Here is a 14,673-nt window from a genome sequence, read left to right on the forward strand (position 1 = left end):
GGGAATAACTCCTGTACGTTTAGCTTTAATTTAGCGAGGCGTGCACATAAGACATGGTGGTGTGATGACATATGCTATTTATGTACTTTTACAAATATTCCATGATGAATTGTGTAAGCAAACAAAGAATGCCTTCTGGAAGAATATATTTACAATATTACTCAAGTAATATCTGAGGGGCAACTTTCTCACTCAGAGGATGCTGAGTATATGAAACGAGTTTCCAGAGGAAGTGGTTGAGGCAGGTACAATAGTATCATTGAAGAAGAACTTGGACAGGTACATGGAGAGGTGGAAATTCGGGAGATATGGCAAAACACAGGAAATAGTGATTAGTTGGCTGAGCACCATGGTCTGGATGGGCTAAAGAGCCTGTATCCATTCTGTGTTGATCTGAGAATCTATGCTAAGTGCATCCTTTTGATTCTGAATATTGTGGTTTGTTGGACTCCAGATCCTCCATGTTCAGCTGGAAGGTTCTATTGTTAAAGCAGTTCTTAGAGCAATGATCCTGAAATCTGAAACCCTGCCCCCTACACCAGTTCCTCAGCCACGTGTTCATCCTATTCTTACCCTCACTGGCATGTGGCACAGGTAGCAATCCTGAGATTACCACCCTTGAGGTGCTGCTTTTTAGCTTCCTACCAAGCTCTCTATACTCACTCTTCAGGACCTCCTCACTCTTTCTTCCTACGTCATTGGTACCGATGTTTACCCTGACATCTGGCTGCTCACCCTCCCATTTCAGAATGCTGTGCACGCGATCAGAGACATCCCTGACCCCGGGACCCGGGAGGCAGCAAACCATCCGGGAGTCTCTGTCGCGACCACAGAACCTCCTGTCTGTACCTCTAACTATCGAGTCTCCTATCATTACCGCTCTCCTCTTCTTTCCCCCTCCCTTCTGCACTGCAGAACCAGACTCAGTGCCAGAGATCCGGCTGCCGCAACTTGTCCCAGGTAAGCCATCCCCCCAACAGTATCCAAATCGGTATACTTGTTGTTGAGGGGAATGGCCACAGGGGAACCCTGCTCTGCCTGACCTTTCCCCTTCCCTCGGCTGACCATAACTCAATTACCTGTGCCCTGCTCCTTTGGTGTAACTACCTCCCTGAAACTACTATCTATAAACTCCTCATTCTCCCGAATGATCCGGAGGTCATCCAGCTCCTGCTCCAGTTCCCTAACGCGGTTTGTTAGGAGCTGCAGCTGGATGCATTTCTTGCAGGTATCGTTGTCAGGGACACCAGAGGTCTCCCTGGCTTCCCACATCCTGCAAGAGGAGCATTCCAACATCCTGCCTGGCATTCTCTCTACTCTAAACGAACAAAACAAAACTTACCGGAACCTACCCTCGCCTCTGCCTGTTCACGCCGAAGCCTGTTGAGTCAAAGCCGTCCCACTCTGACTCAGTCCACTCCGATGATGGCCGCTGTATGTGGCTGTCTTTTTCTTAAACCTTTGGTGAGCTACGTCACGCGCCTGCGCAGTCTAGCCTTTACTCCCCGATCAGTTAAAAAGAATGGCTTCTCTCTGAGATGTCTTTAGTCCTTCACTCTCCGCCTCTTGCTTTGATTTTGTCAAGGAACAGAAGACAGATGGCTGAAGTCATTTATTTAAGTGTAAATGAATCGTCTACCCAAAACTCACTCTAACAGTCGTGAGAATGCCGATTTCACCAGACTGCAGCTTGCAAGTATTTAGTGCGGGCGGGACCCTCGAAAATGCGGGGTCAGTAGCATATGCTACTTTTGCTACTACGTTAATCCGGCCCTGGCTCTGCCCTGGATAATCTGATTTTGCGCTGTAAAGAAAACAGACAGAATAAGCAGGAGAGGTGAGACCGGGCATGAATCAAAGCTGTTTTATTCCACAGACAGTCAGTGTACATACAGAATAGTTGTAAAGTAAATTCCATTACACCATTACACAAATTACACAGTTCACACAATTCTATTCACATCTCCAACCAAAAGTAGTAATATAAACTACACAGTCTTTGCTTTCTTGATCAAAAGTAATTGCTTTTGGCATAAATACACTTGCAGGAAACATCTTTCAGTGAGATATAGTATGTCCCCCTGTAGTTTTAAAATGGGATAATGGATGGGAGATGTTTAACTATTTAGCCATTTAGAATGTGGATCAATTCCTGGGTCCAGATGGAATATATCCTTGGCTGTTAAAACAGCAAGCCAGAAAATGTATTTATTTTCAATTTTTATTTAGAGTTACAGCACAATAACAGGCCCTTCTGGTCCAATATGTCTTCAAGACTCAAAAGAGGTGTACAAGATGATAAGAGGCAAAAATTGAGTGGACAGTGAGAGACTTTTTACCAGGGCAGAAGTGACTAATGCAAGTGGGCATAATATTAAGGTGACTGGGGGACAGTATAGGTGGGGGGGGGGGCGGGATGCCAGAGGTAAGTTTTATACACAGGGAGTACAACACTACTAATCTTCGCAGCATCTACAAAAGGCTTACTGACCCACCCATCTACATGATCATCCAATTCATTTACATACATCACAAAGAGCAGAGATCCCTGTGGTTCAAAAAAAAATTGTAAATTTTGCAGGTATTTTCTTTTCCAAGAGTAAACAGGATAGTCCATCATCATTTCCATGATTAGACATCCCCTTGAATTTGATCTTGCAATTGCATCCTCCAAGAAGCGGAGCCCATCTCTGCATTCTTGCTGCTGCTGTTCGTGAAACACCCTTCTGTGGATTGAGCATGGACCCTAGTGGTTGATGATCAGTAATGAGGGTAAACTCTCTCCCTTACAAGTACTGGTTGAAGTGTTTGACAGCCCAAACCAGACTCAAGATCTCTCTGTCAATCTTTTCATAACTTTTTTTCTGCAGTAGTAAGGGAATGTGATGGGGTGTTCACTTCTGGCATAAGCCATATTTTTTGTCATTTGTTAGTCTTCACATTGTAAATCTCAAGTCCTGTGTCACTCACATCAGTGAGACAGTGAGAGACTTTTTACCAGGGCAGAAGTGACTAATGCAAGTGGACATAATATTAAGGTGACTGGGGGACAGTATAGGTGGGGGGATGCCAAAGGTAAGTTTTATACACAGGGAGTGGTGGTAGAGGCAGATACATCAGGGGCATTTAAAAGTCTTTTACGTAGCACATGGATGATAGAAAAATGGAGGACTATATAGAAGGGAAGGCTTACATTAATCTTGTAATCAGTTAAAAGTTCAGCTGAAGGGCCTGTTCTGTGCTATGCTAATCTATGTTCTATAATCTCCAGAAAGTTGCATGTTCAACCAGCTTGTAAACCTGGCTGAGGTGCTGAACACACATTTTAAGATGTCCCCAAAATTTACTTTTGTAATTGGTCATGTTACAACCAGTAGCATGGTACACGGGGTGCATCAATCAGCTGTGAACATAACACAGTTGCTGAAGGCATCAGGACTTACGGGGAGAGAGGGAGGCAGTGTGGCATTGGCGTAAGGGCTAACGGCGATTGCATTGAAGGTTTGCCAGCGTTCACTCCAGCTGAGAGGAATGATGACGGAGGCTACAGACGGACTGAACGTAGAACATAGAAAAGTCCACAGTGTTGTGCTGAATCAGTTTAAATTAATAATCAATTGGTCAACTAGTCTAACTGAACTAAACTAGTCTCTTCTGCCTTAATATCCATATCTTTCCATTTTCTTCACATTCACGTGCCTTTCTAAATGTCTCTTAGAAGTCCCTAATGTACCTGCCTCTATCACCACCCCAGACAGTGCATTGCAGGCTCCCACTACTCTCTTTGTAAAAAACCTGCTCCTCACATCTGCTTTGGAAATTAATTCCCTCTGGTAGCAAACATTTCAACCCTGGGAAAAAGAAATTATCTGTCCACGCCATCTATGCTTTTCATAATCATATAAACCTTTATCAGATCTCCCCCCACCCTCCGCTGCCCCAAAGAAAACAACCCAAGTTTGTCCGGTCTCTTGTTATATCAAATGCCCCCTAATCCAGGCAGCGTCCTGGCAAACCTATTCAACATCCTCTCCAAAGCTCCACATCCTTCCAATAATGTACGCAATACTCCTGATGCAGCCGAACTAGAGTGTTATAAAGCTGCAATATAACTTCCTGATTTCTGAACTCAATGTCCTTAATTCTGTGTTGCTCTGAGAATCTATGCTAAGTGCATCCTTTCATTCTGATTATTGTGGTTTGTTGGACTCCAGATCCTCCATGTTCAGCTGGAAGGTTCTATTGTTAAAGCAGTTCTTAGCGCGATCAACACACACTCAGCGGGCCAGGCAGCATCTATGTAAATGAATAAACAGTCGATATTTTGGGCTTCATCAGGATGGGAAAGGAAGGGGGAAATTGGTGTGGGGAGGGGAAGGAGTACAAGATGGCGGGTGAGGCCAGGTGGGTGGGGGAGGGGTGGAGAATGAAGTAAGAAGCTGGAAAGTGACAGGTAGAAAAGGTTAAAGGCTGCTGAAGAAGAAGAAGAAGAAGAAGAAATCTGATTGGAGAGTACTGTAGAACGTGGGGGAAAAGGAAGGGGGTGGGGCACATGGGGAGGGTGAGAAGCAGATGAGAAGAGGTAAGAAGGGGGCCAGAATGGGGAATGTAAAAGGAGAGAAGGGGAGGGGGATCAATTGCTGGAAGTTGGAGAAATCCATATTCATGCAATCAGGGTGGTGGATGCCCAGGTGGAGGAGAGTGGCCTCATTGTGGCAGCACAATTGGCCATTGACTGACGTCAGAATGGGACTGGGGATTGGAAGTAAAATAGTTGGCCACTGGGAAATCCTGGTTTCCTTCATTGACGTATGTTTCCAAGGCACGGATCGTGTCTAAATGACGGTTGAAGTTGTTCCAGAGATTGATGGCCGGACAGATCTCTGAAAATGAGATTCCTCAGTGTGCTTTATGAGTCCTTTATCAGCCAGGAGTCTGAGCAGGTTCGCCCGGAATTTCACCCCGATGAAGGCGTATAATATTGGGTTCACGCAGCTGTGCAGAAACCCCAAACACTGGGTGGCAAACAGAGCTCGGTCAATGTGGTCGCGCCCAGCACAAGAGGCCATGGTGACCCTCATCCTCACCAGAGTGTCGATAAACACAGTGATATTGTGCGGCAGCCAACAGATGAGGAAAGCGAGCACCACAGCGATAATGACCTTCAAGGCTTTCTCTTTCTGGAATCCCTTCGTTTGACACAGTCTCTGGATGGTGACGCTGTAGCAGAAGACTATGACACCCAGTGGGATGAGAAACCCAATGACATGGCGACAGATTTTGGTGGCTAGTTTCCATTTCTCATCATATTCACCATCGTGATCCTCATTACAGATGTATTTGTTGGAGCTGACCCCTACTTGGCTCTTGTAGAGGATGGGTAAAGACAGGACAACAGCCAGCACCCACACAGCAGCACAGACCAGTTTGATCAGGAATGGCCGCTTCTGCCTGTGGGACCGGGCAGAGTGGACGATGGCGAGGTAACGGTCAACACTGATGCAGGCCAGCAACAAGATGCCACTGTAAAAGTTCACCTCATGGAACATGATGACAATCTTACACATGGCATCGCCAAACACCCACCCAGACGTGGCATCCACTGCCCAGAAGGGCAGAGAGACGGCAAAGAGCAGGTCAGCCATGGCCAGATGGAGCAAGTAGATATCTGTGGACAAGGTTGCACGTCGGCTGCAAAGAATAACAATTATCACCACCAGGTTCCCCGTCACAGCGAGGAAACACGCCAGGCTGTAGACAACAGCAACTAGAGTGTTCGTGGCTGGATATATCTCAAATGTACAAGGAGTTGTGTCAGGATCAACTACAAATGGAGTTCCAGAAGTTTCATTTGCTCTATAATGAGAAGGAATTTTGAGCTTTAAAGAAGCCATTTTCTGGGAAAAAAAAAGATCAATTAAAGATAAGGCATTTTCTATCAATGCAAACATTCTTAGAATACGCACTAAATCTGCAAGCATCATTCTCACCCCCAAATGCCCAGACTGGCCAAGGTTTCGGCAACACTGCATTCCCCACAGTCCAGGAAACTCCAAGGAACATATCAGCAATGTAATTTTGAGCTCCCCTAATGATCTAAGATACATCCTGAGTCACTGATTACACAAACATTACAGAGCAGGGGTAGGAATAATCATGGTGGGGACTTAAACCCCCTCAATTACATGGCAAGAAAAGCAAAGGAAGTCACCACTTCTGTAGTTGTACCATGGAGAGCATTCTGACAGGCTGCACCACTGTCTGGTATGGAGGGGTTACTGCACAGGACCGAAAGAAGCTGCAGAGGGTTGTAAATCTAGTCAGCTCCATCTTGGGTACTAGCCTACAAAGTACCCAGGACATTTTTAGGGAGCAGTGTCTCAGAAAGGCAGCGTCCATTATTAAGGACCTCCAGCGCCCAGGGCATGCCCTTTTCTCACTGTTACCATCAGGTAGGAGGTACAGAAGCCTGAAGGCACACACTCAGCGATTCAGGAACAGCTTCTTCCCCTCTGCCATCCGATTCCTGAATGGACATTGAAGCTTTGGACACTACCTCACTTTTTTTTAATATACAGTGTTTCTGTCTTTGCACATTTTTAATAATCTATTCAATATATATTATTGATTTACTTGTTTATTTATTATTATGTTTTATTTAATTTATTATTATTATTTTCTCTCTCTGCTAGATTATGTATGGCATTGGACTGCTGCTGCTAAGTTAACAAATTTCTCTCTAGCAAGGCCTCTCTAACACTGCATTCCCCACGATAAAGGGAGCACTGAGAGGAAGGGGGAAACATTATTGTTAAGCTCCCCTATTGATCTGAGATCCATCGTCAAGTTAAGTCAAGTCAAGTCACTTTTTATTGTCATTTCGACCATTACTGCTGGTACAGGACACAGTAAAAACGAGACAACATTTTCAGGACTGTGGACCGACATGAAACAATACAAAAACTAGACTGAACTACGTAAAAACAAAACAGAAAAAAACTACACTGGACTACAGACCTACCCAGGACTGCATAAAGTGCACAAAACAGTGCAGGCAGTACAATAAATAATAAACAAGACAATAGGCACAGTAGAGGGCAGTAAGTTGGTGTCAGTCCAGGCTCTGGGTATTGAGGAGTCTGATGGCTTGGGGGAAGAAACTGTTACATAGTCTGGTCATGAGAGCCCGAATGCTTCAGTGCCTTTTCCCAGATGGCAGGAGGGAGAAGAGTTTGTATGAGGGGTGCATGGGGTCCTTCATAATGCTGTTTGCTTTGCGGATGCAGAGTGTAGTATAAATGTCTGTAATGGTGGGAAGAGAGACCCCGATGATCTCAGTTGACCTCCTCAGCCGCTGATTACACAAACCTTTCATTACAGTGCACTGGTAGGGACAATAATGGTGGGGACTTTAACTCAGTGACACAAGAAAAGCAAAGAAAGGCGCAGACAACGGAAACCTGAAATAAAGGCAGGATCTACTCAGCAGGTCAAGCAGTGTCTGTGTGGAGAACGTTCTGACAGAGCTGTCTCACACTCTTTACCTCTAGCATCAGTGGGGAAGGCAGTGAGTCAGTGGTGTCCCCTTGTGTGTTGAAACCCCTTCCCTCTCTTGTCTGGACTTGGGTGCCAGAGAGTATTATTTTCAGATGATGTTGGATAATCTTGGAATTGAAAACTTTCAGAATCAGTATCAGGTTTATTGCCACTGACATATATTGTGGAAGGTGTTGTTTTGTGGCAGCAGTACAGTGTAACACTTGAAAATAATGATACATTATGATAAACTCAGTAAAACTAAGATGTAGGCAGGAGCATGTGTACTGCCCCCCCCCCACCCCCCCCCCCACCTTCCTGAAGTCAATGGTAATCTTTGTTTTTTTGCTGACATTGAGAAATTTTGTCATGTCACAATGTTACTGAGTTCTTTATCACCTTCCTGTACTCTGACTCATTGTTGTGTGAGATATCATCGATGTTTTGGTTCAGAACTCTGAATCTGGACTAATGCCATGTCCTGATGCGGGCACTAACTCGAAACCTTGACAAGCTGCTCAACTGCTGAGTTCCTCCAGTATCTTGTATGTTACTCTGGATTTCTAGCACTTGCAGAATCTCTCGTGCTAAGATTTTAAAGATAAAGTGAATTTGCCACATGTCCATTGAAACATACAGTGAATACAGGACTGGATACAGCAAAAGCTATTGACTGGAAAATATTCCACCAATAATCCTTGTTCTCCAAAACCTGGTGTTCCCTTAGCCTGAATCAGAATCTGGTTTATTATCACTGTTTTATATAATATAAAATTTGATAGATTAGCTTTATTTGTCACATGTAAAATGGCTATAAAAAGCATTCACCCTCCTCCCCTGGAAATTTTCATAGAACATAGAATATAGAACAACACACTAAAGTACAGGCCATTCGGCCCACAATGTTGTGCAGACCCTTAAATCCTGCCTCCCATAAATATAACCTTCCACCTTAAATTCCTCCATATACCTGTCTAGTAGTCTCTTAAATTTCACTAGTGTATCTGCCTCCACCACTGACTCAGGCAGTGCATTTCACGCACCAACCACTCTCTGAATAAAAAATCCTTCCTCTAATATCCCCCTTGAACTTCCCTCCCCTTACCTTAAAGCCATGTCCTTTTGTATTGAGTAGTGGTGCCCTGGGGAAGAGGCACTGGCTGTCCGATCTATCTATTCCTCTTAATATCTTGTATACCTCTATCATGTCTCCTCTCATCCTCCTTCTCTCCAGAGAGTAAAGCCCTAGCTCCCTTAATCTCTGATCATAATCCATACTCTCTATACCAGGCAGCATCCTGGTAAATCTCCTCTGTACCCTTTCTAATGCTTCCACATCCTTCCTATAGTGAGGCGACCAGAAATGGACACAGTACTCCAAGTGTGACCTAACCAAAGTTTTATAGAGCTGCATCATTACCCTGCAACTCTTAAACTCTATCCTTTGACTTATGAAAGCTAACACTCCATAAGCTTTCTTAACTACCCTATCTACCTGTGAGGCAACTTTCAGGGATCTGTGGACATGTACCCCCCAGATCACTCTGCTCCTCCACACTACCAAGTATCCTGCCATTTACTTTGTACACTGCCTTGGAGTTTGTCCTTCCAAAGTGTACCACCTCACACTTCTCTGGGTTGAACTCCATCTGCCACTTCTCAGCCCACTTCTGCATCCTATCAATGTCTCTCTGCAATCTTCGACAATCTTCAACACTATCCACAACACCACCAACCTTTGTGTCGTCTGCAAACTTGCCAACCCACCCTTCTGCCCCCACATCCAGGTCATTAATAAAAATCACAAAAAGTAGAGGTCCCAGAACCAATCCCTGTGGGACACCACTAGTCGCAACCCTCCAATCCGAATGCACTCCCTCCACCACGACCCTCTGCTTTCTGCAGGCAAGCTAATTCTGAATCCAACTGGCTAAACTTCCCTGGATCCCATGCCTTCTGACTTTCTGAATAAGCCTACCATGTGGAACCTTGTCAAATGCCTTACTAAAATCCATGTAGATCACATCCACTGCACTACCCTCATCTATATGCCTGGTCACCTCCTCAAAGAACTCTATCAAGCTTGTTAGACATGATCTGCCCTTCACAAAGCCATGCTGACTGTCACTGATCAGACCATGATTCTCGAAATGCCCATTGATTCTATCTCTAAGAATCTTTTCCAACAGCTTTCCCACCACAGACGTAAGGCTCACTGGTCTATAATTACCCGGACTATCCCTACTACCTTTTTTGAACAAGGGGACAACATTCGCCTCCCTCCAATCCTACATCATAATTCCAAGTATGTATCCGAGCTCTCAGTTCATCACCTTTGTTCCTGATGCTTCTTGCATTGAAGTACACACACTTTAGCCCTTCTACCTTACTACCTTTACACCCTTTATTCTGTTTCTCTTTCCTCAAAGCCTCTTTATATGCTAGATCTGGCTTTACTCCATGCACTATACTTGCAGCTCTGGTATGATCTTTATCCTCCTCCACCTCACAATCTGCTCTAACACTCTGGTTCCCCTCCCCCTGCAAATCTAGTTTAAACCCCCTGGAGCAGCACTAGCAAACCTTCCCACAAAGATGGTAGTCCCTCTCCAGTTCAGGTGCAACCCGTCCCGTCTGAACAGGTCCCACCTTCCCTGGAACAAGGAATTGTCCAGAAACATGAAGCCCTCCCACCTGCATCAATTCCTTAACCATGTATTTAGCTGCATTATCTTCCTATTTCTAGCCTCACTAGCGCGTGGCATGGGTAGCAATCCTGAGATTGCAACCCTGGAGGTCCTGTCCTTCAACTTTGCACCTAACTCCCTAAATTTTCTTTGCAGGACCTCCTCCTTTTTCCTATCCACCTCATTGGTCCCTACATGGACCACGACATCTGGCTGCTCACCCTCTCTCTTGAGAATACTGAGAACTCGGTCTGAGATATCGCGGACCCTGGCACCAGGGAGGCAACAGACCATCTGGGATTCTCAATGTCTCCCACAGAACTTCTTATCTGTCCTCCTAACTATCGACTCCCCTATCACTACTGGTCTCCTCTTTTCTCTCCTTTCATGTTTTATTGTTTTACACCATTGAATCACAGTACATTTAATTCGGCTTTTTTGACACTGATCAACAAAAAAAAACTCTTTCATGTCAAAGTGAAAACAAATCTCTACAATGTGATTTAAATTAATTACAAAGATAAAACACAAAATAATTGATTGCGTAAGTATTCACCCCCTTTAATAAGACACACCAAATCATCACTGGTGTAGCCAATTGGTTTTAGAAGTCACATAATTAGCTAAATGGAGATCACGGTGTGCAGTCAGGGTATTTCAACTGATTGTACTAAAAATACACCTGTATCTGGAAGGTCCAACTGTTGGTGAGTCAGTATCCTGGCAAAAACTACACCATGAATATAAAAGAACACTCCAAGCAACTCTATGAAAAAGCACAAGTCGGGATACGGATACAAGAACATTTCCAAGTCACTGAATATCCCTTGGGGTACAATTAAGTCAATCAGCAAGAAATGGAAAAAATATGGCACAGCTGTAATTTTGCCTAGAGCAGGCCATCCTCAAAAACTGAGTGGCTGTGCAAAAAGGGGACTAGTGAGTCACTTCACAAAGACACTTATGACAACTCTGAAGAAGTTTCAAGCTTCAGTGGCTGAGATTGGAGAGACTGCACATACAACAACTGTTGCCCGGGTGCTTCACCAGTCACAGCTTTATGGGAGAGTGGCAAAGAGAAACCACTGTTGAAAAAAGCTCACATGAAATCTCAGCTAGAGTTTGTCAGAGGGTACGTGGGAGACTCTGAAGTCAGCTGGAGGAAGTTTCTATGGTCTGATGAAACCAAAATTAAGCTTTTTGGCAATCAGACTAAATGCTGTGTTTAGCATAAGCCAAACACTGCACATCATTAAAAACACACCATCCCTACCATGAAACACGGTGGTGGCTGCATCACGCTGTGGGGCTGCTTCACTGCAGCAGGCTCTGGAAGGCTTGTGAAGGTAGAGGGTAAAATGAATGCAGCAAACTACAGGGAGAGCCTGGAGGAAAACCTGATGCAGTCTGCAAGAGAACTGTGACTTGGGAGAAGACTTGTTTTCCAGCAAGACAATGACCCCAAGATAAATCCAAAGCTACATGGGAATAGCTTAAAAACAACAAAACTAATGTCCTTGAGTGGTCAAGTCAGAGTCCAGACCTCAATCCAATTGAGAAATTATGGCAGGACTTGAAAAGGGCTGTTCACTCGTGATCCCTATTCAATCTGACAGAGCTTGAGCAGTTTTGGGGAATGGGGAAAAATTGTGGTATCCCGATGTTCAAAGCTGATGGACATACCCACACAGACTCAAAGCTGTAATTGCTGCCAAAGGTGTATCTACTAAATACCAACTTGAAGAGAGTGAGTAAATACGCAATCAAGTATTTTGTGTTTAATAATTGTAATAAATTTAGACCAATTTGTAAAAATTTGTTTTCACTTTGACACGAAAAATTCTTTTCTGTTGATCAGTGTCAAAAAAGTCAAATTAAATCCGCTGTGATTCAATGTTGAAAAACAACAAAACATGAAAACTTCCAAGGTGGGTGAACACTTTTTATAGGCACTGTACATTGAAACATCGAAACATGAATGCATCATTTGTGCCAGTGACCACTGCAGTCTGACGGTCTGCTGGGACAGCCCACAAAAGTTTTCATGCTTCTAGGCCATTATATCCTGCTCACAACATACCAATCCTAACATCACGTCTTTTTATAATGTGGGAAGAAAGGAGCACTTGGAGGAATCACAGGAAGAATGCACCAACTCCTTACAGACAGTGATGGGAACTAAACCCCAGTGTTACAGTTGGTGCTATGAAGTGTTACGCTAATTCCTGTGCTACTATGCCATCCAAGGGATGCCACCGCGTTGATGCAACTTGACAAGGGCTGTTCACTCACAATCCCCAAGCAATCTAACCTCCAGACTTAATCTGCAACCAATGTGTAAGCCAATACCTCTACCTGCTCACACATCAACAACAGTAAGTAGACAGAAGTTAACCGGGTAGTGAGGATACGGCAAACTGTTACAGCATAAAATAATTCACATACCAGTTCTAAAGATGCAACTTCCTCACTGAGTTTTGTCAGACAGACTCCAAACAACAGGACCACAGCTCAGCTATGCTCAGTAAAGCTCACTTACCACCGGATCTGATGAAAAACAGTGAACATTCAATTGATAAGAGCAGGAGGCGTTTTGCAATGCATACAGCATTTATAAAGATAAACAAAGCTCACATTTACATAATCAATTCTGTTGATGTTTTGACAGACTGAGAGATAAATTCAAGAGGATGCATAGGAGGGAGACGCAGCATAGAACATGCATCAACTGAGAAGGGAGTGTGTTCGGATCTGTATGTGGAGACCTGGTCAACTGGGTACTCAGAGAGAGTCCTTTGGGGCTGAAACAGATCCGGTAACAAATGGGTGAGATCCCCTTTGTCAAGCCTCCACACTTCCTCAGTACAGACTGTCAGCGAGCTGTCCGGTGAGCGGATTATTTTAATTATGGAGAAAACTAATGCAGGGAAAACTCATTAGTTGAGGAAATTCGAGAATAATGATCCTTCACTTTCCACAATTCTTGTTGCAGACTGAAAGATTTGACCAAGTGTTCATTATAGTAAAGATTACGAGCCATGAAGGTAATGTTGCAGCTCTGTAAAGCTCTGGTTAGACCATGCTTGGAATATTGTGCTAATTTCTGGTCGCCTCATTATAGGAAGGATTTGGAAACTTTTAAGAAGGCGCGGAGGAGATTTATCAGGATGCTGCCTGCATTAGAGAGAGCATGTCTTACAATGATAGATTGAGCGAGCTTGGGCTCTTCTTCCTGGAGCAAAGGAGAATGAGAGGTGACTTGATAGAGGTGTACAAGATGATAAGAGGCATTGATAGAGAGGAGAGCTATATACCCTGAGTGGAAATGGCTAATACCATGGGGCAAAATTTTAAGGTGTTTGAAGTAAAGTATGGGGGGGATGTCAGAGGTAAGTTTTTTATATGAGTGCTGGGTGCTTGGAATGCACTGCCAGGGACTGTGTTAGAAGCAGATATGTTAGGGACATTTAAAACACTCTTAGATAGGCACATGGATGAAATATAAATGGTTGGCAGTGTAGGAGGGAAGGGTTAGATTGATCATAGAGTAGGTTATAGTGTCAGCACAACATTGTGGACCAAAGGGCCGTACTGTGCTGTACTGTTATATTTTCTATGTTCACTGTAACCATTGCAGTAACCAACCAATCCAATCAGGAGGGGATTTACACTATTCAATAAGAGCTGATTTTAAACTCATGTCTACTCCCAGTAAGCCTTCAGCTCTTGTTAATCTTGTATCTGACTATCTGTGACTTAAAGATATCTAAAGAAGAGCTCCAAAGACATTCAACCCTCTGAGCTGAAATATCTTGTCTCTTCTCTGTGTGAAATGGATGACCCCTCATGTTTAAGCAGTGACCCCTTGGTCCAGATTCTCCCACGGGAGGAAACAATCTTGTCAGGAATCCTTAGTACTTCCTATTTTCCACTTAAATCCCAGTTCCAGTTAGCAGGTACGTGTCCAAGACCTCCCTTTGGTGCTCCTCCCCCTTCCCTTTCTTCCATCTGTCAGATTCCCCCTTCTCCAGTCTTTTATCTCCTTCACCAATCTGCTTCCCAGCTCTTTACTTCACCACTCCTCCCCCCAGTTTCACCTATCACCTACCACTTTGCACTTCTTCTTCCCGTCTCACCCACCTTCTTGCTCTGACTTCTCATCCTCGGACTGAAACATCGACTATTGACTCTTTTCCACAGATGCTGCCTGGCCTGCTGAGTTCCTCCAGCATTTTGTGCGTGTTGCTCAACACGTACACACATTAATCCAGCCCATTACCACTGATCCACATCAGCCACTCCTCCCTACAGCCCTTCAGCACCTTTCATCCCCACACTGAAGAATGAGAATAAACAACTTTGGATTTTGAAACTTATGAAGCCCCCTTTTACCAGGTGTCTCCAGAGCTGTGGCTCATTGGTTCCTCACTAACAACCACTGGATTCAGTC

General features: G+C 44.2%; 1 protein-coding gene across 1 annotated transcript; it reads right to left on the reverse strand.

Annotated features, from left to right (window-relative positions):
• Positions 1–1,850: 1,850 nt before the first annotated feature.
• On the reverse strand, positions 1,851–12,765 carry LOC140728105 (C-X-C chemokine receptor type 1-like). Its single transcript, XM_073046303.1, has 2 exons — positions 12,669–12,765; positions 1,851–5,897 (listed from the first exon to the last, which is right to left on the reverse strand). The coding sequence occupies exon 2, from the start codon at positions 5,892–5,894 to the stop codon at positions 4,836–4,838; it is 1,059 nt and encodes a 352-aa protein (XP_072902404.1). The 5' UTR covers positions 5,895–5,897; positions 12,669–12,765; the 3' UTR covers positions 1,851–4,835.
• Positions 12,766–14,673: the final 1,908 nt, after the last annotated feature.

This window comes from Hemitrygon akajei, chromosome 5 (genome assembly GCF_048418815.1).
Source record: "Hemitrygon akajei chromosome 5, sHemAka1.3, whole genome shotgun sequence".
Lineage (NCBI taxonomy): Eukaryota > Metazoa > Chordata > Chondrichthyes > Myliobatiformes > Dasyatidae > Hemitrygon > Hemitrygon akajei.